This window comes from Microcaecilia unicolor, chromosome 13, assembly GCF_901765095.1.
Source record: "Microcaecilia unicolor chromosome 13, aMicUni1.1, whole genome shotgun sequence".
NCBI classification, from domain to species: Eukaryota; Metazoa; Chordata; class Amphibia; order Gymnophiona; family Siphonopidae; genus Microcaecilia; species Microcaecilia unicolor.
The window spans coordinates 88,869,885-88,896,466 of record NC_044043.1 but is presented as its reverse complement, the minus strand read 5'-3'; the positions used below and the strand labels follow the sequence as shown (position 1 = coordinate 88,896,466).

The 26,582-nt window shown below is 44.4% G+C and overlaps 1 protein-coding gene across 3 annotated transcripts in view; it reads right to left on the bottom strand.

Moving 5' to 3' along the window:
* Positions 1–26,582, bottom strand: part of VPS13D (vacuolar protein sorting 13 homolog D) — a 386,590-nt gene that overhangs the window by 171,748 nt on the left and 188,260 nt on the right. For all 3 annotated transcript variants that reach the window (XM_030185614.1, XM_030185615.1, XM_030185616.1), the window contains 9 exons: positions 23,194–23,429; positions 22,379–22,484; positions 19,919–20,082; positions 16,393–16,501; positions 14,513–14,692; positions 11,257–11,367; positions 10,005–10,154; positions 7,198–7,347; positions 4,242–4,338 (listed from right to left, as the gene is read on the bottom strand). In XM_030185614.1, coding sequence (XP_030041474.1) covers positions 4,242–4,338; positions 7,198–7,347; positions 10,005–10,154; positions 11,257–11,367; positions 14,513–14,692; positions 16,393–16,501; positions 19,919–20,082; positions 22,379–22,484; positions 23,194–23,429 — 1,303 coding nt within the window. The remainder of the gene's footprint in view (positions 1–4,241; positions 4,339–7,197; positions 7,348–10,004; positions 10,155–11,256; positions 11,368–14,512; positions 14,693–16,392; positions 16,502–19,918; positions 20,083–22,378; positions 22,485–23,193; positions 23,430–26,582) is intronic.

Here is a 26,582-nt window from a genome sequence, read left to right as displayed (position 1 = left end):
ACCTGATCATATGTTTTTCATATTCTTTTCCCTTGTCTACTGTTGACCTAAGGTCATTACATTTCTCTTGAGTGATATCTGGCAAACCCTCTACCTTGTCCAGAATATTTTGCGTGTACTGGTGAGAAGCTTTGTGCACAGCATTCTGGAAATATTTCCTTCCAAGAAGTTCAAGGACAAAAGTGCCTCCTCCCTCCCCAGGGGATACTGCAAAGTGCATTCTGCTCCATCTGACTTTCTTGAGAGTGAATATGACCACTGATTGATGTGGTGGCTGCTATTTTTCTGGACACTGCACACAGAGTCAGCTCAAGGACTGATGCATCAACACTGACTGTATCGACTCTTGATTCCAGGGGAAGTTCAGCCGGTCTTCCAGGCCATAGCAATCAGAATTGGCCAGGTCAAGTTTTGCCAAGACACCAGTCTGTACGAAATCAGAGGAACCCTCACAGAGACATTGTCTGCTGGCAAGGAGGTGCATCTCTGATAGAGAGTCTGAGTAATCTTGGGACTTTGCCTATATAGATCAGAAGATTTCTCTGATCAGGGGGAGTGTCTCAGTCTCCCACTGTATTCCTCTCCACAAGAAAGCAGAAAGTCTCTACCTCAACAGCTCTCCTTCACTGATTTTGTCAGGGAAATGTCAGAGACTATTCCATTTAAGCTACAGGAGGAGGTTGAGTCTAGGACAGCTTTTACTTTCTCGACACCCCCTTCCTTTCCAAGGAAAACATGATAGTGCTCATTCACACCATCCTTATAAATGTGCAGATGAGAATATGGGACTATATAAATGTATCACCGAGCATCGAGGCCTGAAAAGCTTTCCTCTCAAATGGGGGTGCTGAGGCATGAGGCACGAGTCCTGGAGCTCCTAGCTTGAGGGAGGATTCGACCACTAGAGAATGGTGTGGCAGTGGAGCCTTCTTGAATCCGGGAGTCTTCTGGATACAATAATGCGTACCCACCTTTTTAGTGCGATCTGCACTGAGAGGGAAGATTCCCAGTTCTTCGTCAGTGTATCTTTACAGATAGGGTGCAATGGTACCGTGACCTTGTCCTCAGGAGACTTGTAATCAAGGACAATTAACATTTCTGCCCTGAACTCTTCCTCTGTCTTTAACTTAAATGGGATGGCAGAAGCCATCTTCCTGACAAAACCGGTGAAAGAGAAACCCTCAGGTGGAGATTTACGTCTCTCTTGAGGTGGGGAGGGATCAGAAGGTATCCCATAAGTCTCCTCCTCTGAGAAGTAATGAAGGTCCTCTTCTGAGTCCTATAAACGGTCCCATTCAGACTCTTCACCATACTCAGACCAGCCTTGGCTCATTGGAACCATGTCCACACCTCAAAGAGCACCGAGGTACAGATTCTGGGGAACCTTCCTCCCACTTTGAGAGCAGTACTGTACGTGTCAATGTTGACATCCTTTGAGGTGCCAGCATTGAAGATCTCTGCACAGGCATGGATGGAGCCTCAGGAAAAATCTGGCACAAGCACCCTTGATGTCTTTGTGGCTGGCAGTTGCAGCATCTGTGTCAACTCCTCCCTGAGCATGGCTTGGAACCGCTCACCAAAGGTAGGCATCAGCTGGAAGCCTCAGAAGACGTTGGTGCCGAACTGGTAGTGGGGACCTGGATGCTCAAAGATTTGTCCACCAGCACCTCAAAGCCAAGGAAGGGGAGTGCTCTTCTCAGTGCTGGTGCTTCTTGGTACTGAACAATGCTGATGCCCAGGTGCTTATGTTTCTTGGTCTTCCCCTGATGTTCAGCATCATGGTCCTACAGTGCCCATGAGAACAATGCTGAACCCGTACATGCCCTCGGTTTCTGGTTCGATACCGACTGGTCCTGGGGCCTACTGTCAGCGCCTGATGTCAAAAGAGGTGGAGACCTACTCGATGCCAATGTACTCTTAGTGGATATTGATGGCAGCCATCGAGGTTGATGCTTCTGGTGCAGATTTTATTTTTGTTACATTTGTACCCCGCGCTTTCCCACTCATGGCAGGCTCAATGCGGCTTACATGGGGCAATGGAGGGTTAAGTGACTTGCCCAGAGTCACAAGGAGCTGCCTGTGCCTGGAGTGGGAATCGAACTCAGTTCCTCAGGACCAAAGTCCACCACCCTAACCACTAGGCCACTCCTCCACTCCATGTCAATGCACCTATCTTTGAGGAGCCAAAAAGTCTCTCCTGTTGGACCTGTCATGCCCTATTTGTCCTCAACTGCATTGTCAAACAGAGATGAAAAGTTAGGTTAATGGTTAGGCCCGAGGGGCCCAATGCACCAAGAGTGCGGGTCCATCATGGAAATTGCCTGATTACATTGGGCACTCCTTTTGAAGCCACTGGGGGTCTTCTGTGACATTGAGAAAAGAACTGTGGCCAAATTAAACTCCACAACTATGAACAGTAAAAAGGGGCAGCGTTCAAACTGAGGTTGGTGCTCCAGCCTAAACGGGCCTAGCAACTTGTGAAAAAGAAAGGAAACCTTAAGAGAAAGAAAAAAAAAAAAAACTACTAAAATTAAAGGGAAACAAAATAAAATTAAAAAAAAAAGAAAAATGCTCAAAATAAGGATGAAAATACTCGCATGGAAAGGCACTGCGATCGAGAGAAAATACACACAGAGAACATGATAATGCATCCCCCTGCTCCGAGGAAAAGCAAAGACTGAGGGACTGCACTGGAGCAGAAAGGAACCAGTGAATGTGCGGTGGGGTTGCTGCTAGAAAGTTCTAAGTTAATCTTGCTAGTCACAAATCTGTGAGAACACAACTGTCTGCTTGTCCTCGGAGAACACTAGAAACTACTTCTATTTGTTCTTAGAAGGACAGTTAAAAAAAGGAGTAAAAAAAAAAAAAGTCTGGTTGATCCAGTCGATTTTGGCTTGGAAATAATTTGCATTTCTTGTAGCTCATCAATCCAAACGTGTTTTTGAGCAGAACTCCCTTCCTCCAAATCTGAATCACTCAAACCAATTTTGTAAGTAGCATTTATAGTGACAGTATTAAAACTTGTTTATACTAGCCGTTCAGCCCGTAAAAACGGGCTAGTATAGGAGGGGGGGGGGGGGGGGGTTGAAAGGCCCCTCATCCCGCCACCGAGTTCGCCGCTGCCGCTCCCCCTCCGAGTTTGTCCCCTCCCCCCCCAGATCCGTCACCACCCACCTTCCACCCGGTCAGGCCCTCGCTCCGCTATTGAAACAGCGAGGGCAGGCAGCACACAGCTCTACTGCTGAGCTGCCTTGGCCTTCCTTCTTCTCTGCCTGTGTCCCGCTCCTCGTGTGACGTAACGTCGTCGAGGGCGGGACACAGGCAGAGAAGAAGAAGGAAGGCCGACGGCAGCTCAGCAGTAGAGCTGTGTGCTGCGTGCCCTCGCTGTTTCAATAGCGGAGCGAGGGCCCGACCGGGTGGAAGGTGGGTGGCGGCGGCGACTCCGGGTGGGGGGAGCATTTGCGACGGCGGTGTCCCTCGCAAATGCACAGTAGAGACCCTCTCTGTTCCGCCCTCATCATCACGTATTGACGCGGGGGCGGGGCAGAGAGGGTCTCTACTGCGCATTTGCGAGTGAGTACGACACTCGCCATTTATATATATTGATGACACAGATGAGTTAGGATCCTGAGCAAAACCTGTTACATGCAAGAATTTTACCTAAAAGGCTCTACGAATGGTGATAGGAAGAAAACTTACAGAAATAAGACAGATTCACTGAGGACCGGATTCACCCACAATTTTTAAAATTATAGACAGAGAATGGGAAGAGAGTCCTAAGTCCCCAAAACATTAAAAAAAACAAACCATTTAAAATGATGTGTTTCGAGCTGACAGCAAAGCAAATGGAAACTATTTTCAGTGGATTTACAGACAAGGGTATGGATGTCACAGGAGGCCACAGCCTGCCAAAATCCTCCTAATTACCCAAAGAAGAAATGCCCGAGGGAAAGACTGAGCAGGGAATTGATTTTCAGCCCAGGCTTTGTTTAATAAACAGATAGATCCGCCAAATTAATAACATCTTTTCTGCTAACCAAAGATGAAAGATACAGAAACCAGGAGTGAACACTAAATTCCTTCCCATAGTGGTTCCATTTAGCTATTGTATAAGTTCTTAACTGTTTCAGTTTAACAAATTCACAAGCAGAAAAAAAGAAAAGCACAGAAACCTATTTTCACAGTCTCTTAAACACAGAAAGACATTAATGAAATGCACAACACTCCACAGTCGACCATACCTGACTCCGACTGGTCATAGCCAAAAAAACTCAGAAGCTTCAGCAGTAGCTTTTCCTCAATTTGGACAGTGAATTTCTGAGCCGTGATCATCAGATGCTAGAAAGATGGAAGAATGTTGAAATGACAGTGTGAAAATTCTGGAGAGCAAATATTTGTTCAGCTGATTCATCTCTGTTAATGTTGAGGTCGATATTCAAAAGGGCTTAACCAGGCAGGAGAGACTCTCCTGCCTGGTTAAACTCCACTGAGCTGGCCCTCTACCACTGCAGTGCTAACCGGCCATTCCTTTAACCAGTTAGATTATGGGCGGGGTGGGGGCGGAATGGAAATTTAGCCAGTTAGTAATTTTCAGTTCACTAACCAGCTAAGTAACTGAATAAGGTTAGGACATACCTGGATACTCAGTGCCGGGAGCCACGCATGCCCTGGCGTTGAGTATCTGGGATTAGTTCAGCCCGCGGCTGGATGTGGCTTGCTAGCTGCTTACTGCCACGGGCCGTATATCGATCCTGTTAAGTCTTTGGGCTATCTGCAAGTGAATGATCTTCGGGACAATTTTATCACGCATTTTCTCCAAGTAAAAGCACGCTTTACACATGCAGAATGGCTTTGCAAAAGTGCAAGGCTCTATATGCATGCGCAAATAAGAGCGCTTAGGTGTTTGAAAGTGTAGTGCTGGCGGAGGAGGGGTAGCACTGTGACGTAAGCTTGCTCCCCCACTGATTACACGCAAACAGTTATGTCAGCTTTGGGATGGGGGAGGAGGAAGGACCAGCTAACTTACAATCCAAGGCTCAAGGTACCAAATTCCAGTCCCTGTTCGAATTGAACTGAAAGGCTGGAGGAGGAGGAAGCTGCCCTGCTTTCCCCAAAAAAGACCTTCCATGAGTGTACTACTGGGGATTACTCTAAGAGCATATTTTATAAGGACATGTGTTGCCTTTCCAAAAAGAGGTGCATTTGTCACATTTTTTTTTTATAGGTGCGCTGTTAAAAAAGTACCCCTCCCCCACACAAATTAGTCACTTTCCTTGACACCTTCAACATCTGTACTGTGAAAACAGAATTTGAAGTGCTCCCTGCCATGCATATGACAAGCAATATGTCATTCTCTCCATAATGATTAGCTCATGATCTATCACAACACAGACTCAAAGATTGCTTTTTGTACAATGTATGCCATTTTCGTTGAGAAATGCTTACATAGTAACATAGTAGATGACGGCAGAAAAAGACCTGCATGGTCCATCCAGTCTGCCCAACAAGATAAACTCATATGTGTATACCTTACCTTGATTTGTACCTGCCTTTTTCAGGGCACAGACCTACAAATCTGCCCAGCAGTATTTCCCGCCTCCCAACCACCAGTCCCGCCTCCCATCACCGGCTCTGGCACAGACCGTATAAGTCTGCCCTCCACTATCCTCGCCTCCTAACTACCAACCTCTCTTCCCCCACCTGCTCCGCCACCCAATTTCGGCTAAGCTTCTGAGGATCCCTTCCTACTGCACAGGATTCCTTTATGCACATCCCACGCATGTTTGAATTCCGTTACCGTTTTCATCTCCACCACCTCCCGCGGGAGGGCATTCCAAGCATCCACCACCCTCTCCGTGAAAAAATACTTCCTGACATCTTTTTTGAGTCTGCCCCCCCTTCAATCTCATTTCATGTCCTCTCGTTCTACCGCCTTCCCATCTCCGGAAAAGATTTTTTTTGCGGATTAATACCTTTCAAGTATTTGAACGTCTGTATCATATCACCCCTGTTCCTCCTTTCCTCCAGGGTATACATGTTCAGGTCAGCAAGTCTCTGCTCATACGTCTTGGAACGCAAATCCCATACCATTCTCGTAGCTTTTCTTTGCACCGCTTCCATTTTTTTAAACATCCTTCGCAAGGTACGGCCTCCAAAACTGAACACAATACTCCAGGTGGGGCCTCACCAACGACTTGTACAGGGGCATCAACACTTCCTTTCTTCTGCTGATCACACCTCTCTCTATACAGCCTAGCAACCTTCTCGCTACGGCCACCGCCTTGTCACACTGTTTCGTCGCCTTCAGATCCTCGGATACTATCACCCCAAGATCCCTCTCCCCCTCAGTACCTATCAAACTCTCCCCGCCTAACACATAAGTCTCTCGTGGGTTTCTACTCCCTAAGTGCATCACTTTGCATTTCTTCGCATTGAATTTTAATTGCCAAACCTTAGACCATTCTTCTAGCTTCCTCAGATCCCTTGAAGAATGGTCTAAGGTTTGGCAATTAAAATTCAATGCGAAGAAATGCAAAGTGATGCATTTAGGGAGTAGAAACAAAGGTAAATATCACTATGAACTTGTAACTCAGCCAAATATACAGGTTTTTTTTTTTAACTGATGAGGAACAAGATCAAATGGTTTCTCCTCCTTTTCAATCATGCCAAAAATCTTAAGGCATTTCATACCCTCCCGTTCCCTTTCCCTGGCATACGGCATTTCCAAATTACAGAGCTGCCGGCTCACATTGCCATGCTTTAGTCTCAGAACTAACCAAATGCAGATGGGATAATATTGAAAAGCACTTACATGGTTTGCATCAGGTACTGACTGCATAAGGGCTTTTGGAATGCCAGGTCAGCAAACAAATTCTGGACAGATAAGTAAATGTCCATCCAAAATTTATCCGTGCAGTAAAAAGAGGGGGCTAGGGGGTGTTCTAGGGGCATAACTTAAATTTATTCATAATGGTGATATTCAAACATTATCCTAATAAATGTACCTGTTTCAGTGGCTCACACAAATCATAGTCCTAACTTTAAACACATAAATGGATAACTTAAATTTATTATTGCACATTCATCAGTTCTACATAGATGGATAGGATGATGAACAGCAGGCATGAAGACGCGGTGGCTGTGTTGCTCAATACTGACCACAGATAATTTGAAAGCTGCAATCCCAATGAAGCTTACCTTGTACAAATCGGTCAGTGCATTCTTGCTGGGGAATTCCATCGAATTAACCTGTACGGCTGGGCCTGTCTCTGCCACTTCGTTTTCTGGGCTTCTGGGAGTGACGAAAAGCATAACTGGCTGCGTGGTGCCAATGAGCTGGTTATCAACCTGCACGCAAAAAGAATCATAAGTGCATGGTCATAAATGGAAACCACACAAGTAACCAGTTGCTGGTTTCTTGATTTTCTCCTTCAGTTCTGGACAGATAAACCCCACGAACAGAAGATGAAACAAATCTATCCATCTTTTCTCAATACTCAAATGACATGAACCTGAATTCTGAAGAATGAAAAGGAAAACCTCTTGTCACGGCTCAACTCTGTTTTTCTTTTTTCTCTTCTGCGGTTGCCACACCCTTTCTGCCCCAACCAAAGCATGTCAACCCTATAGCATGCCTAGATTTCAGAGACATATAGGTCATTGTGGTGAAGGTGGAAAATTTGGGTTAGCAGTGAGGTTCATTCCTGTCATGATATGCACACAACTAACCCATTTGGATTTGCCCTTCTTTATAAGAGATCAAGAAAATGTGGAAGAAACATAAAAACTGCCCCAATTATCTTTAATGCTACTGGCTTGATTAAAATAAATTTCCAGAGCAAGTTCAGCATCAGTGGACCGGGATTCAATTCATGAGTTAGATCTTAGTGCTTTTTTTTGTAGGAAAAAGGGTACTGGTACTCATACAGGGCCAACCATAAGGGCAGGGTCACTACATGGCTCCACCCCTACAGCAGCCACACCCATTTTACCAACCATGGAGAATATAACAAGTACATAAGTACATAAGTAATGCCATACTGGGAAAAGACCAAGGGTCCATCGAGCCCAGCATCCTGTCCACGACAGCGGCCAATCCAGGCCAAGGGCACCTGGCGAGCTTCCCAAACGTACAAACATTCTATACATGTTATTCCCGGAATTGTGGATTTTTCCCAAGTCCATTTAGTTTATGGACTTGTCCTTTAGGAAACCGTCTAACCCCTTTTTAAACTCTGCTAAGCTAACCGCCTTCACCACATTTTCCGGCAATGAATTCCAGAGTTTAATTACACGTTGGGTGAAGAAATATTTTCTCCGATTTGATTTAAATTTACTACACTGTAGTTTCATCGCATGCCCCCTAGTCCTAGTATTTTTGGAAAGCGTGAACAGAAGCTTCACATTCACCTGTTCCACTCCACTCATTATTTTATATACCTCTATCATGTCTCCCCTCAGCCGTCTCTTCTCCAAGCTGAAAAGCCCTAGCCTCCTTAATCTTTCTTCATAGGGAAGTCGTCCCATCCCAGCTATCATTTTAGTCGCCCTTCGCTGCACCTTTTCCAATTCTACTATATCATTCTTGAGATGCGGCATCATTGAAAATAGTACACAAGTCTCTAGTTCCAACTAAAGAACCCCTAAAGAGTGGCCATAAATTAAAAATATGTAGACAAAAAAAGTCAGCAGAAACCCCCCCAAATCCAGAGTCTGGCATTCAGGATAACACCAGAAAAACAAAAATATTTCCTCTTGTACTGCTATAAAGATAGCAGACATACATACATTCAATTCACTACATTACAAATTAATAACTACAAACACAAAATTAACATTGCTACCGTACTACTTTATCTTAAACTAAAATTCTTTTTTCTATCTTTGTTGTCTGGCCACGTACATTTTTCAATTGTGTTGGTCCCAGTTTCTAGTTTCTACTTTCCTCACCTTCTCTTAACTCTATTGCCAGGATTTCCTGTTTGCCATTGTTCACATTTAGTTCTTTCTTACTATCCAGTCTTCAGTTTCCCTCTTTTGATTGTGCCTACTTTCAGCTTGCCCCTCTCTCTTCCCCATTTCCATCCAGCATTTGCCCTCTTTCTTTCCTTCACACATCCATCCAACACTTCCCCCTCTCTCTTCTCCCCATTTCTATCCCCTTGCACCTCCTCTCCCCATCTGGCTTATCTCCCCTTGCCCCCTTTCTCCCCATCTGGCATATGTCCCCTTGCCCCCTCTCTTCCCATCCGGCATATCTCCCCTTGCCACCCTCTTTCCCCACGCAGCATTTCTCCCCTGGCACCTTTCCCTTCATCCAGTGTGTCTCCCCTTGCTCCCCTCTACCCCAATCTAGCATTTCTCCCCTTGCTCCCCTCTCCTCCCATCCAGCATTTCTCCCCTTGCCCCCTCTCCCCCATCCAGCATCTCTCCCCTTTGGCATCTCCTACCTTGCCACTCTCTCCCATCCAGCATCTCTCCCCTTTGGCATCTCCTACCTTGCCACTCTCTCCCATCTGGCATCTCTCCCTTTGCTCCCTCTTTCACCATCCAGCATCTCTCTCTTTGCCCCCCCCCCCCCCTTCACATAAGTGTTGCCATACTGGGACAGACCGAAGGTCCATCAAGCCCAATATCCTGTTTCCAACAGTGGCCAATCCAGGTCACAAATACATGGCAAGATCCCAAAACAGTACAATACATTTTATACTGCTTATCCTAGAATATGCAGTGGATTTTCAAAAGTCCATCTTAATAATGGCTTATGGACTTTTCTTTTAGGAAGATATCCAAACCTTTTTTAAACCCCCACTAAGCTAACTGCTTTTACCACATTCTCTGTCAACAAATTCCAGAGTTTAATTACACATTGCGTGAAAAAAATATTTTCTCCGGTTTTAAATTTACTAATTTGTAGCTTCATTGCGTGCCCCCTAGTCCTAATGCTGCTCACATGGATACTGAAAATTAATAAGAGACATAAAAGCCAAAAAGTACACTGTTACCTGCATATCCTGTATACTGAGTTCAAGCACTTGATTGGCTGCCAGCTGAATATAATGAACATTAATCCCTGTGAAGCTTGCAAAAACCAGCTCTTCCGGGACTTTGTTAATTAAAGACAATCCTATTCCATTATCTAATTTCACTAGCACCTGAAAAACAAGTGAAAAGCAAAACATTGCAAAGATGTACATATCATGCCACACTTGCTAGATACATGACATAGACATGCTGACTGCTTCTCTGGCTCTATCATGTTTTCTCAGAAACTCAGGGGGCCCGATATTCAGAGAGATTTAAGCAGGCGAGCCGTCCAACTGCAAATATTCAGCAGCATGTCAAAAGTGGACCAGTCAGAGGCAGTATAAGGGGTGGCACTGGGGAGGACCAGAGCTGAGAAAAACAGAACAGGGAAGAGTGCCGTGCCGAGGCTGCATGGTTTTCGCTTCTGCTGCTGCCCCGACTAGGTAAAATTACTTAGAACTCAGAGGGAGGGAGGGAAGGGGATCTCGGAGCTTGGGAGGGCAGGCGGGAGGGAAGGGGATCTTGGAGGGAGGGCGGGCAATCTCGGAACCCAGAGGGAGGGCGGGCTGGGGATCCCAGAAGTCGAACTTTTCTACGTTCGGACTATAAGACGCACCCCCCATTTTCCTCCCAAATTTGGGGGGGAAAAAAAGTGCGTCTTATAGTCCGAAAAATACGGTATTCCCTCACCCCCAGCCAAGTTGTTTTGGCTTGTTACCACATAATGGTACTGTGTTAGCAGAAGCTAAAACAAAAGTTTACAGTAACAATAGCAATGCATGCTTTTTTTTTTTTTTTTTTAAAGATATGGTACATTTGGTAGCCCTTTATTCTGTGTCCATCCTAGACCAGGTGATTACTCAAGTGCTCTGAGGTCTCTCCATTGGCTGAAAGTTACAAGCAAAATACAGTTTTGTTGCTTTTTTTCAGGGACAAGTCAGTACCTTCTATGTTAGTTTGGAAACTTTTCTGTTATATCAATTTTTCGTGTTCCCTTTTCATTCTGTTTTCAATTTATTTTTTTTTTTTTTACCTCTTTTTAGAATTTTAATTCTGTATGCACACCACTTTGCTACATTATGTATTAAGGGCGGTATATTAAGTATCAAATAAACCATAAACCGTATCCCTGCTCAAGTGATGATCACACTTCTTTCCTCCTTCCCCTGGAATGAATCTTAACAGATCAGACACAAAGACAGCGTTTGCAAAGAATAGTAAGAATCATACTTCAAGCTCCTGTTCTTGGTCTGGATTCCTCAGTTTTCTTACGTCAAGGTCAACTAGTTCATCCAATTCAGTCGAAGAATGATCACTTCTACGATGATTAAAATCCGTTACCTTAAAAAAAAAAGGGGGAGGGGGCAAAAGCTTTTAACAATCCTTCCCATGTGCAAGTAGCAGAAGAGAAAGATATCCTGATATTTACAGCATTCATTCTACGACCCCATTTCCATTCACTTGTTTCCTAACTATCAAGGTGACATCATAGCAAAGGACAGGGCCGTGCCGATGCGGTAAGCGGGGTAAGCGCCGCAGGGGGGCGCTATCCTCTGGGGGGCGCCGCCGCTGCGTGCTTACCTTGCCCCTCCCGCTCCCATGTAGGAACTGCCCGCCCTCTTCTCCCCACCAAGATCCCTTTCCTTTTTTTTTTTCAATTTACCTTCCTCCGGCAGCGCAGCGTCAGTGAAGGAGGCGGCGCTCCTAGTCCCGACGTCTCTAGCCTTCCATTCGTTCGCTCAGTGTCCCGCCTTCTTCTGACATCATCCTTGACGTCAGAGCCAAAGCAAGTGACCAATGGAAGGCTAGAGACGTCGGGACTGGGAGCTCCGCCTCCTTCACTGATGCTGCGCTGCCGGAGGAAGGTAAATTTAAAAGAAAAAAAAACGGAAAGGGATCTTGGTGGGGAGACGAGGGCGGGCAGTTCCTACATGGGAGCGGGAGGGCAGGGGAGAGAGGAGCATAGATGGGAGGGCAGGGTTCATGGAAGGGAGAGAGGGGAATTGCTTGATCGGGATGAATGGCGGGGGCAGGGGACAGATGGGCATGGATGGGTGGGAGGGTAGGGCTCAGGGAGAGAGGGGAAATCGCTGCCTTGGAGCCAGGCAGGTGCGGGGGGGGGGGGGGGGGGGGGGCGGCACCAACTGGTAGTCTGCAGGGGGGCGCCAGAGACCCTTGGCACGGCCCTGGCAAAGGAGCCAGCATGCCTTCTACTAGGCTCATTCCTGGCTGCACCTCTGTATCCTTATCTCTTCCTTCCTAAGGGGGTAATTTTAAAAGCCACAGAGATACATTAAATGGAAGCTTATTATAAAGCTACCTGGAGTAGACGTGGGTAAAAAAGAATCTATGCAATGCCATTTTGTGTATACCTTTACCTACCATAAGCAAAGGGGTGGCCAGGACACAGCTGGGGAAGCGTTTGGACCTTATGTACACCTTTGGTTTTCAAATACATTTTCTTGAACTAGCAAGTGTAAAATATGTGCATGTTGTTTCAGTTGTTTAAATTTTCACATAATTGGTGTAACATTTGCATACCAAAAGTTACCTCTTCTCCGCCACTCACATCCAACCAATACTGCTTAACAAAAGTATGAGGAATAGACCAAGCTGCATCTCTTCAAATTAAATCTAGAGAAACTGCTTCTAATTCACCCAAGAGGATGACATCCCTCTGGTTGAATGCATACCTACTTCTTTAGAAGGCAGCTGTCTTTGCAGTAAATAAGCCTAAGAAATAGCCTATGAAGCTGCCAAGCCTTATTTAATGCCTTTGAAGAAAACAGAAAGCCTCTGACCTTCTGAAATCATTTGTATCTTCTAAGTCGGGGCTTCTCGACCCAGTAATGAAGGCATACCCAGCCGAAACACGACTCGTGTCGAGTCCAGTTTTTTAAGAATAAACTCTTGCTGTGAACTTTTTTCTGAGTCCAGTAGAAGTTTGTTTGGCGTCATCCATCTTGTCACCTTCGCTGTGTTCTTTCTTGGTTATTCCATTGCGGAGGTCCGCTTTCTTCTGTGTTTGCCGTCTGGCACACCCAGCCGGTCAGGTTTTCAGGACATCCATAATGAATACACATGAGATAGATTTCCATAGCAAGGAGGTAGAGCGTGCAAATCTATCTTATGCATATTCAATGAGAACCACAGTTCTAAGTAGTGCAAGAAATTTCAAGGTGCATCTAGAAGCCTCAAGATTCTAAACTCCTCTCCACATTCATCTCTTTCAAATAATAGCAGGTATAGAAATAAAAAACTTGAATATATATACCCTATAGCAGGGGTTCTCCACCCAGTCCTTGGGACACACCAAACCAGTCAGGTTTTTAGGATACTCATAATGAATATTCATGAAAGAGATTTGCATACAATGGAGGCAGTGCATGCAAATTTATCTCATTCATATTCATTGTAGATATCTTGTCCTCTGGCAAGTGCTGGGGCCTAGGCTCCCCCAGGTTCTTCACGAGCTTTTCCAGGTCTTTACCAATGAGAAGCTGATCCCGAAAGGGAAGCCTGATGAGATGAGACTTAGAAACCATATCCAGACACTAAATGCAGAGCCAAAGCAAGTGACGTGCATAGACAGAGACTGCCATGGATCTGGCTGAGAACTGAATAAGATCATACAGCATATCAGCCACATAACTGATGATTTTAAAGTGGCTAACAAGTAGAAAAGGGAGTGGAGGAGTGGCCTAGTGGTTAGGGTGGTGGACTTTGGTCCTGGGGAACTGAGGAACTGAGTTTGATTCCCACTGCAGCTCCTTGTGACTCTGGGCAAGTCACTTAACCCTCCATTGCCCCCTGTAAGCCGCATTGAGCCTGCCATGAGTGGGAAAGCGCAGGGTACAAATGTAACAAACAAACAATAAAGTGTTTGGGGACAGACTTAAAGATCTCAATGTGTATTCTTTCGAAGAAAGTTGGGAGAGGGCAGATATGATAGAGACCTCCATGATACAAATGCCCAGGAGGCAAGAAAGCTCTAGAACAAGGGATCATAGGATGAAGGTGAAAGGGAACAGACTAAGGAGTAATCTAAGCAAATACTTCTTTAGAGAAAGGGTGGTAAATGTGTAGTATAGCCTCCCAATGGAGGCGGTAGAACTGAGGAGAGTAACTGAATTAAAAAAAACATGGGACATAGGATCTCTGAGGGAGATGAAAGGATTGTAGAGCTAATAGTCAGTACAGATAGGCAGACTGCATAGGCCATATGGTCATTTCTGCCATCATTTTCTATGTTTATGGGGGAAAAGAAAATCTGAATTCCACTAACTTCTCACAGAAAAGTAGAAAAATTTTACATCTCCCCCCCCCCCCCCCCAAGGGCCTACCTCTAGCCGTTTAAAAACTATCTGCTTCTTGAATGAAGGTTAATAACATATTCTCCCTCATAAAACAATTGGAAAAGGGTGACAAGCTAGTACTGATTTTAGCTAACCATGGGTGTATTAAAATAGAAACAGAATGCTGTCACCTGCAGAACACGGGTGGGTCCATCAGGAATGACTCTGACAGAAAGCACTCCAGAACCAGGCCTCATTTTCTGGTTTACAAACTGTTGTTGAGGTGGAACTGGACCCAAAAGCTCCATAGAAGAATCAGAGCCCAGGACAACTTCTGCTCCATCGTAAAAACCTGAAATCCCATTTTTCACCTAACAGAAAACAAAACAAAAATCCCCAAATTAATATATATAATTTTAAGTTCAAACATTTTTTATTGAACATATAAAAAATAATACCTTCCATCACATAAACACTGGTGTCGTTCAATATTTAACAGTAACGTTCTCTACCCAAATTCCACCCCCCTTTATCATCATTATGGTGATAAAACTTGCTACGGATTTATACAATGAAAATGATAGCAACAGTGTAAATGTGTACGGTTCACTCTTGGCTTCCTAACTGCCATACACCAATTAAAGGCTAAACTAAGTGGGGTGCTTTGGTTCTTATAGCATCCCACTGTAGGGCGTAGAACAGCCAATGAGCTGTCAGATTTTATCCTACCCTTCCTCCCTCTTATATCCCCTATCGCATTCGTAGATGTATAATGTTCATCAAACAGGCCGGGGGGCGCACAATCCAATAACAATTTGTTTACAATACTATGTTAAATCCCTCCTCCCCCCCCCCCCCCCAGCTCATACCACTCCTTCTGGACTCCAAAGCATAATCAATGATTCATCCCATTCCAATGGGCCACAGGAAAAAAGAAACTGTCTATGTACATAAAACAGAGGTCCTAAAAAAGGACAATGTTAAGTTGTCAATATAGTATGTGCATATATAAGCAAGAAAATTATTTTAGGGTGTGGAAATATATAATCGTTAGATACTATCAAATCAGAAAAACTTTCCACTGAATGAAAACGTTTGAAATATCCAACAATAGTACTGTTCTATATTTAAAGAAGGAAAAAAGGCCTCACAAGAGCTCCTAGATTATATTCATCTATCGGAGCTTAAACGGACCTATTACGGGTCCTCTGTTCATCATTGGCCAAAAACCTTCTGTGTTGTGCGGTGTTATAACGTCTTTAACGACTTCCCTATGAAGAAAGACTAAGGAGGCTAGGGCTTTTCAGCTTGGAGAAGAGATGGCTGAGGGGAGACATGATAGAGGTATATAAAATAATGAGTGGAGTGGAACAGGTGGATGTGAAGCGCCTGTTCACGCTTTCCAAAAATACTAGGACTAGGGGGCATGCGATGAAACTACAGTGTAGTAAATTTAAAACAAATCGGAAAAACGTTTTCTTCACCCAACGCATAATTAAACTCTGGAACTCGTTGCTGGAGAACGTGGTGAAGGCGGTTAGCTTAGCAGAGTTTAAAAAGGGGTTAGACTGTTTCCTAAAGGACAAGTCCATAAACCGGTACTAAATAGACTTGGGAAAAATCCACAATTCCAGGAATAACATGTATAGAATGTTTGTACGTTTGGGAAGCTTGTCAGGTGCCCTTGGCCTGGATTGGCCGCTGTCGTGGACAGGATGCTGGGCTCAATGGAACCTTGATCTTTTCCCAGTGTGGCATTACTTATGTACTTTCACGCATTAATACATGTGCGCACTGTAGTGCTTAATTTTTAAATTTCACTGTCAGTATTGCAATGTAGCACAGCTCATCAGTATGATAATACTATAATATGGTGAATATAAAGAGTTTGAAAGAACACTTATCTTTCAAACTGCCAGCACTTTGCTCCCTCGCCCCAAGCCAACGATGGCCAGCGTTTCGTCTAGCCGCTTCAGGGCTAGATCATTTTTTTTCTATTCAAAGACCCATATTCATTGTCTTGCAGAATGCTAAATTAATGTGTTCTTACATTTAGCAACAAATACTTTACCTGCACAACCAATCCTTGTAAACCGCAGATGAGCTTCCCATCTTGAAAACACCAAGTCTGTGTGGTGCTGCGCCGACGGTCTGGCTTCCTTAGCATCAGAGGTTCATACCTACCACAAGAATAATTATGGCTGTTGCTTTTATTTCTTATTTTAAAATCCCTCCAGGTCAGTTATTTCCTGCTCGTTAACCTTAACACCCCTCCCTCATCATGAGTGGTATATCTAAGACTCTGGAATGGATAATGTAGCTGAGGAAAAATCCCAAATTTTAAGTCATATAATTACAATAGTTTTGAAGTTTAATATCCAAATGAGTAATTTTTTTAAATGCATGCACAATATTTTCAGAATACCATCTATAAAGAGTTGTACTCACTTCCCCTAGGGCCTAATAGCCCAGACTGTAGCCAAGGCTGTAGGCAGGTTAGGAGCACACAGTGCACATCTCATTAGGAACAGAGACAAGAATCACTACCATCTAATTCACAGCTGTACTACAAAGTCTTCAGAGTCAACAGATAATACCATAAATATAAATCTGAGCATTAACCGTGATAACAGTTTCCCCCCACTAAAAGAGGGGGGAAAGCTTAATTCAAATATAAACTGGGTTTATATTTGTGTTTCTCGCCTTCTCCCCCTCTCCTGGGCTGTTCTGCATTTTTCCCCTTACTTTCCCCCCCACATGGCAGATGTTGTGAGGCGGAGGAGCAGCAGAGACCCTTACTCAGTGGCATCCCTGGATTTTTTTTTTTTGTTACATTTGTACCCCGTGCTTTCCCACTCATGGCAGGCTCAATGCGGCTTACATGGGGCAACGGAGGGTTAAGTGACTTGCCCAGAGTCACAAGGAGCTGCCTGTGCCTGAAGTGGGAATCAAACTCAGTTCCCCAGGACCAAAGTCCACCACCCTAACCACTAGGCCACTCCTCCACTCCAGTCACCAGTCCAGCTGTTATGAAGGCTTTGAGCATCCTCCTAAGGGGCGGGGCCTGGCAGGCCTTGACCATGTGCCGATGCTCAAGGCCTTTACACTGGCCAACCGCTGTAAGCAGCGGTACTTGTTTCCTGGCTCCCCTGTTTTTTGTTGTTTTTTTTTTAAACTGTGGTGCTTCCTTCACCTCGCCTCAAGTAACTCCTCCCAGGCAATGAGGGGGAGGAGGGACCCAGGCTACTACAATATGTACCCCTGGGGTGCAGGGGCCAACGGCCCAAGACCAGTGCTCCTGAAGAAAGGAAGGAAACATGTCATCTTGGTTTGATTTTTTTTTAACACACTGCTGTCCCTTTCTCCTATTTGCTAGCTTTTTTTTTTTTAATAGGGCCAAACCGACAAGATTTAAAAAAGAAACTAGGGCTGCATAGCACTCACACCTACCTCTGCTGGGAGACTGAGAAATACTGAGGTCAGGGTTGCACAGCTCTTTATTTAGTGTCTCTAGTCAATAGTTCTCAGTCTCCCTCTGCTGGAAGGAGTGCATATATCCTCTCGTCAGGAATGGTCTGGAGTAGAGAATGACACGGGGACAGTCCCATTCTCACAAGCTCTTTCCCTGTCCCCGACCTGTCCTCGCGAGCTCTGACCCCCATCTCCACAAGCTCAAACAGTTATTTAGTATAATGCCAGAGATGTAGAAAGAGATGCATTTACTCCTGTACTGTGCAAAATATAAAGATGGCACATGCCAGGGATGGTGTCAGGAGAGTGTGTCTAAGGCAATTGCCCCTGGACCCTGACCAGAGAGAGCAACAAGCCTGATGAAAAGTGAAGAAAGTGTAGCCTGGCAGTGGGCTTTGCGGTCTCCTCCCCATTTTCTGCCCTAGGCCCCAGCCATGTCTAACTAGCTCTGGCAAAATGTACATTTCAAATCTGACATATTCTAATCACAAAATGGAAAATAAAATTAGTTTTTCAACCTTTTGTTGTCTGATCATTGTATTTTTAAAATCGTGTTGGTCTCAGGCTCTGATTTCTGCTTCTCTCAGTCTTCTCTTAACTCACTCACCAGGTTCTCCTGTCCATTTGACTTCTCTTCTCTCTTCATGTTCGCCATCCATCTTCCATTTCTGTGTCCCTGTCTTCCCCATGTTCAGCATCTCCCTTCTATGTCCCTCTACTTCCCTGTCCATTATCTCCCCTGTGTTCATATCCTCAAATCCATCATCACCTATTCTCTCCCCCTGTGTTGAACATCTCCCTTCTGTGTCTGGCATTGGCCCTCTGTGTCCATATACCATTCCCACACTGCATCTCCACTTTGTGTCCCTATGTCCCCCCCCCCCCCATGCACTTAATTTCACCTCTGTTTCTGATACCTCCCTGTGACCTGTTTCTCCCCTCTCTTCCTTTTCCACACCAATGTGTTTCTCTCTTCTCCAGCCCAACCCAGCTTCTCTCCCCCCACCCATTCCAGCATCTGGTTCACCTGGCTGTCCTCTTTCCCTTTCTCCTTCTTGCTGTGGGTTCAGTATTTGACTCCCTCTTCCTTGTTCTCCTTGGTTGGGCATCTCTTTCCCTTCTCTGTAGCCCCTCTCATCTCAGGGTTTAGCCAGCATCTTTCCCACCAGCCCCTCTCCTCTCCAATGGGTCCAGCCAGCACCTCTCTCCTTTCCCTCCACCCCTCCTCCCATGGGTCCTGCCAGAAACTCTTTCCTTTCCCTATACCCTCCTCCTCCCATGGCTCCAGCTCCCACCTTTCCCATGGGTCCAGCCCCCATCTTTTCCTCAAGCCCCCCTCCTCCCATGGTTCCAGCCCCCCATCTCTTTCCTTTCCTTCCAGCTCTCCAGTCCTCCCTTCTCATGGGTCCAGCCCCACTCTCTTCCCATGTCACATGGCCTCCTCCACTCTCCCCCATTGCTCGCTTGGAAAAGAAAGTTTCAAACTCAAGTAACAGTTAGTGTGAGCTCTGAGCTGCAGCCGGCAGTAGGCCTGGCTGGGGTATGGTAGCAGCATGTCCGGCTATTCGCTGACCCTGCACATCTTCTAGCCTCTGCTAACCTAACTGTGCACAGCACGCTTGTGCCTCTACCATGCTCTGGGAAGAGAGCGAGCCGTTGTCAGCGAGAGAGAGAGCCCGAGCCCAGCCTCCCATCTCCTCCCATGGGTCCAGCCATCCCCCACCTCCTTTTTCTCTAGCTCCCCTCCTACTCCCCCCGTGTCCAGCGGCTCCAGTCAGCACTTTTCTCCCATGTTCTCCCCCCCCCCACCCGTGTTACTTGAGGATCTTTTGGTGTCACTTACACTTTTGTGCAGCCTGCTCCGTGGCCTTCCTCCTGCCAAGTGCCACCCTCTCTACTGCAACTTCCTGTTTTTGACACTAAGCAGGAAGTTGCAGTAGAGAGGGCGGGACTTGACAGAAGGAAGGCCTGTGTGAATTGCTGACACTGCCAGTAACTGTCTTCTCTAGTCTGGAGCAGATGTTAAGGATTTAATGCATACACAACTTCTCATGTATGTGCTTAACAAATAATTTCAAAAGTAAAGTTTCTTACAAGTTCCAAAGATTGACAAAGAACAGCCTTACCCTTTATCAGTGACGGCAGCCAGACCTGCGATATCCAGCACTAAGGAGGAATCTGCAGACCGAGACGTAGATGGCTTACTTGGGTTATGAGGGGCCGAAGAGCCCTCATGACATAGCTCCCCACTGCCACTCATTCGCCAAAGTTGTGAACGTTTTCCTGGTTCCTGTATGGAACACAAAAAGTTGTGAACGTTTTCCTGGTTCCTGTATGGAACACAAAATATTCTATCAGTCCAGTCCATGGGACATATCTAGTCAAGTCAGGGTTTTCAGGATATCTATAATAAGTAGAACCCTTGGACTACCTGGATATATTTTATTTATTTGCATTTATTTACTGCCTTTTTGAAGGAATTCACCCAGTGGGCCTTTTACTAAGCCGTGGTGGCATTTAGTGCATGCTGAACACACTTCCGCAGCTTAGTAAAAGACACCCTCAAGGCAGTGTACAGTAAGAATAAAACAATTACAGCAGTAAAAATATTCAAATAATACAAAGTATGGCATAGAATACTACTTAAAAAAATTCAAAACTAAACAGAGTATTAGAAATTAGAAACTATCAATAAGGAATTAATACTCTGAATCTCACTAGTGAATTTGGCACTTATATCAATTATTCATATAATTGTAAAAAAATAGCCTCAAAAGCCCAGGGTACCTTTAGAAAAGGACACCAACTGTAATGGCTAACATCATAAGCTCCTCCACCTTCCGAAAACACCTACAGAATAAAAACTTCCAAAAAACTTCCAAAAATGGAAAAAAAAATCTGTAGTAAAAAACGGAAGAAGAGGTAATAACTTAATAATTTCTTGATTAAAGTGCACAAATCACTACTTCATATAATGATGTAGGACTTGAAAAACTCATATAGATAATGATCTATAGTCAAGACAACAGAACAACCCCCCCCCCCCCCCCACCTTCTTAAAGACAACCTTTAGGTGAAAAATGGAACATCTGATGCTTCCCTCCTTTAATCAATGGTATATTATATAACCTTCGTTTAAATAATGGTTTACTTCGATCTATAACTTTCTCAATATAGCATCTCTTAAATCTAAGTGTTACTTAGCTTTAGATGACTGTATGCATCATACTGATTCCATTATATCCACTAATATTTTTGACCATGAGGAATCCAAATCAGTTCTGGTTTTTCAATTATCTTAGATCCCCAAACCGGGTCTGTATAGCTATTCACAAAAAATAGTCTTCAAAATATATCTCTCTTATCTTCTTCAAAATGAATGACAGGATTTCTCGACGGGTAAAGTGACCCATCTGTTTCGCTACTTCTTCAGGAGAAATTTAACATAACAAATATCTGTTTTTCATTTCAATCCTCGCGAACATATAGTTCAAAATGGCGATTATTTACGCTTCAATCATATTTATTAATCAGTGGCAAGAAAAACAAAACTGTGCAAGCATTACGCCTTCAGGAGTGACTCATCCCTATAATGACGTCCTATCTTATAACACCCAATCAGATAAAAGGTATTTTTAATGAGGCTTCAGAAGGAATAACTCCTCCCTATTGTGACATCATCTCGTATATTTTCCAATCATTGGGTGATATCAGAAAACCGCTTCCCACTCTAATGGACCATTTAACCCTTTTGGGGTCATTGTTTGAAGATAATAAATCCATCTCTGTTCTTGTGAAATGTCTCCTCTTCTTCCATTCTCCCTAAGTTGTTCTATAATCATGCATCGTAACTGATTAAATGTATTGCTTTTTTTGACACAATGTTTGACAAGAGGCATGTGTAGTTTCTCAGCTTGAATTTCATGTTTATGCTCCGTAAATCTGATTTTGAACATCCATTTAGTTTGTCCAATATATCTCATGCCACAAGGGCATTTAGCCGATGTTCTGTGCCGTTCTGACATCTGGACTGATAAAAAATATATACAGACCAGCAAGACTGGTCATGTGAAATGTGGTAAATGTATTATGTGCGATGTTATGGAAGAGACTAACAAATTCTGGGATCCGGTAAAAAATAAATGGATCTATGTCAAATGCTCTACCAATTGCACTTCAAAAGCTGTTATATACATGATCACTTGCCTTTGTGGAGGTCGTGGAGACAAAGACTATGTCGGAATTTAAGAAAGCATGGGACAGGCACGTGGGATCCCTTAGGAAAAGGAGGAGTTATTGGTTACTGAGGAAAGGCAGACTGGATGGGTCTTTTGGCCCTTATCTGCTGTCATGATTCTATAGTTCTATGATTGTTTCATGTCTGATCAACAGTTGCCCCTGATGCAGCCTTGTAGGCGAAATGTGGCCACATCGAGCATTGTGATTTTATTTGTGCATCAAAGCCATTATACCCTTACTGCTTTATAATCGTCTGGTGGTCTGCTGTCGTCGCTGCTTTTCAAAAGCGACACTCCTTATACCAATTTAAGCAGCATTTTCTACAGCCACATTTAAATGCACTATACCTTTTTCTTGAGTATGATTCTTTGTGTCTTTGGTTGGACATCCAGGACAAGTTCAGCATGTGCAGCATCCTTATTAGGAGCAACTGGCCTGACTCCCTCTTGAAACCTAGAAAGTGTCACATGATGTCAGTATAAATGCCATTACATGATGGACCCAACCCTCTATTCCATGCATGCATCATAGCAATACTGGTTACAACACCAGACAGCTCTACAATTTTAACCTAGAGTCAAGAATCTCAATGAAATCTCTGACGCCAGGGAAATAGCTGGGTTTCAGGCCCTTCCTTCTTGCTCCCTACAAGCTGCCTGGGAGGGAAAACAGGTGGGGAGGGGCAGGATAAGGAAGCAGATTAGCTCTTATTTTCTGTTTGGTCATGCCATGAGAACCTCACTCCTCCCCCCTCCTTTCTATTTCCTGCATAGCAGGAGAGGGCGGCTTAAGAAGCAAAGTGGAGTTCTCTTCCGCTTTTCCTCCTGCTCCTTCAGGCTTCCACCTACAATACCATGAGCCTTCATTTCTGACTACCCAAGGATTTTCTCTCTTATTAATGGCTGTCTTTAACTAAGGGACATAGAAGGCAATTCCCCCCGATAGATTATATACCCTAAGACTGACCACTAGGTGCCGCCTTTGGGCGACTGCTGAGACTCCCTCCCCAGGGTGGTTCTAGACACAACCACTGCTGAAGCCTCAGCCTGGCCAAGACGCTGGGCTCTGGAATCAAGCATGCAGCCCTTTCAGTTTCTGTACAATTATCAACACATGATCAGCCTTTTAGTGCTGAATGCAAAGGGAAGAGAAACCAACTTGCCCTGAAAAGGTGTAGGTAGCAGCAATATAAATGAAGTTTTCATAGTAAAGTTGCCGGCTGTCCTGGAATTCATTCATGTTGAAGCTGATTTCTGAAGAGCCTGCGCCTTTAACTGTCAGAGTGATGTAAGGTAGAAGGGTAGGCTCATCCCAGGCATAATCCAATGATGTCAGGGGCTTCACTTCAGTGCTGAGTCTTGGCTCAGCAACGCCACGCTGGGTAAAGACAACTGGGACCTAGGGAATTTGCAGAAAAACAGCACAAAGACGCCAGTTTAAAAATGTTACAAAGCAGGCTGTGTGTTATGCTGAATGTCACTGTTTTCCCACGACGAATCAGTTAATTCAAAGCAATTCTCAGGAAATATCTATGGATATACAGACTACCTCCATGTCTTGAAGTCAAGTGGTTAATTCATTTCGATTTGAGACTTACAACCAAAATAAAGAAAATGCACCAGCACACAGAATATTGGAGTAACTTCCAATTTATTGTTATATAAAAACTCTTCAAGATACAGTTAATACTGCACTCTCTTTGAGGCAGCCGAAGGAGCGTAGAGGAGTACAGTATAACTATAATTTGATGGATGACTACCTAAACTGCACAGTTTTTTTTTGTTATTTTATTTGATATCTTGTGCACTTAGCAATGCTTAAATTATTGCACTTCCGATGGTGGTATCATTTTGATACAAGAACATTGTATTTCTATATAATGGTTATCAATAGAAATCAAACAAAATAAAACATGGAAAAGAAAATAAGATGATACCTTTTTTATTGGACATAACTAAATACATTTCTTGATTAGCTTTCGAAGGTCGCCCTTCTTCGTCAGATCGGAAATAAGCAAATGTGCTAGCTGACAGTGTAAATAAGTGAAAACAGGACCAGGACACTGTACCAGTGATTTCACAGTGAGAATCCTCAAAGGTAACTTTAAAACCATACAAGAACGTAAGACCTTTGAAGTCAGAATGATTGAATATTTTAACACCCAACAGAAAGGACTTAACAAGGATCTGGGGTTCCTAGCCCATTATAAACCATAAAGCTGTATGTCTCTGTTGATCACCCTCCCCTCACCTATCCACACCCACCCTGTTAGAATATCAATGATATGCTTTGATGTCCCCATGCATACTTCCTACCCACCCCCCTCCTCCCACCCTGTCAGACTGTCATAGTAATGCTTGAATGTTTTCACTTATATACACTGTCAGCTAGCACATTTGCTCATTTCCGATCTGAGGAAGAAGGGCAACCTTCGAAAGCTAATCAAGAAATGTATTAAGTTATGTCCAATAAAAAAGGTATCATCTTATTTTCTTTTCCATGTTTTATTTTGTTTGATTTCTATTGATAACCTTAAGAGTGGACTAACACGGCTACCACACTCCTCTACTATATAATGGTTAAAAGAAGCACAATCACAGAGGTCTTTCACTTTGAATTGCCCATTCTTATTTAAAATGTCCAGGTTTTGTAGAGTTTTATTTCCATGTCAACGAATTGTTTCTTTTTACCAAGATCCTCAGAACGTTATTGAATAAAGTATTCCATCATTAACCTTAAAAATGTTGCTCTGAGGACTGAATTGTTACTCGTTTCATGCTCTGTCCCTGGAGATGGTAGCTGTTACCACTGTTTTTGCCAAAACTGCAATGGCTATCAATACCCTACAGAACCTAATTTAAAACTCTCTCTGGTCTTCAAGGCCCTCAGACAAAATGGGCCCTTTACAGTTTTCCCAAGGAGCATCCAAATGACACCTTCACCGAAGGAAATCACAAGTTGTGACAACTACCCATCAAGCCTCCAACACCGTGGAACTCACTCCAAGACGGGACTCTGCCTAACTCATGACTTTCTCTACTTCAGGGAAAGGTGAAATTCCGACTCTTTTCCCAAGCCTTTAGTGGCCGTGGCAACTGACTACTCAATTAATAACAATGCATTAAGCCTATTTTGCTGCACTTTCCGAGGTCAGATCCACATATCTATCGAAAGGATCAAAACACATGAAGTCCACACACACTGTTCGCAATGCATCAATACATTCTCTTCTATACTTTTATCCCCCCGCAATTGTAACACATTTAAACCTTAATTTACAGGTAAAAATAGAAAATATTATACCCGAACGTTCTCTTGCTATTGCTCTGTTGCCCTATCAGTATCCGTCGTTCTTCTATTGTTCAGTTGTTCTTTTCCACTGTTTTGCTCCCCTTAACGATACTTGGACTTTATTTTAACATAACTCCTCACATTGTAACCATAATCATGTTGTAACAGATTGTACTTGGATATAACAAAAGAGAGGGAACGAAGTACAAACTAAAGTCCAAACAAAAAAAACAGCACCACGGGCCTTTAAAAATGGAACACAGTTCTTTAATTAATGAGCCTTGACAAAAAGACCCGACACGGGCCGTGTTTCGGTGACTAACACCTGCGTCAGGGGTCACAGTGATGACGCGGAAAACTTTGGGAATAACTTGAATATATTCCGTTTGGATACAGAAAGTGAAAGTGCCTTGTTGCTTTTTGTGTATGGTGTACAGCGCTGCGTATGCCTTGTAGCGCTACAGAAATGATAAATACTAGTAGTAGAGTGGCAAACTTGGGTCTCCGGGAAGTTCCCAATAGATCCTAATGGGGGAATCCATTCCTTACTGCCAACTCTCAGCAATAAGTGGTGATTCCCCAGGTCTACCTGACAGTAACTGCTAATGGATCTGTCCTCCAGAAACCTGCACACAGGGCCGTGCCGACACGGTAAGCGAGGTAAGCATGGCAGGAGGGCGCCATCCTCTGGGGGGCGCCCCGCCGCACCATGCTTACCTCGCCCTCTTCTCCCCAGATCCTTGTCCTTTTTTTTTGTTTAAATTTACCTCTCCGGCGCGTGGCAGCGTAGCGTTAGTGAGGAGGCGGCGCTCCCCCGCCCCGATGTGTCAGTCTCTTCCCTTCGCTCGGTTCCGCCTTCTTCTGACGTCAGAAATGACGTCAGAAGAAGGCGGGACACTGAGCGAAGGGAAGAAGACACGTCGGGGCGGGGGAGCGCCGCCTCCTTCTCACTAACGCTACGCTGCCGCGCGCCGGAGAGGTAAATTTAAACAAAAAGGAAAAGGATCTGGGGAGAAGAGGGCGGGTAGTGTAGGGATCGTTTTCGGGGGGGGGGGGGGGGGGGGCGCCGGCAGGGCCAACTGCAGGGGGGCGCCGGAGACCCTAGGCACGGCCCTGCCTGCACAAGATCTTAAACACTCAGTTATACTATTAACCTCAACCACATGTTCGGGCAACAAATTTCACATCTTAATAGTACATCGACTAAACAAAACAAAACAAAAAAAGAAACACTTTTTAAAATTTATTTAAAATCTACTA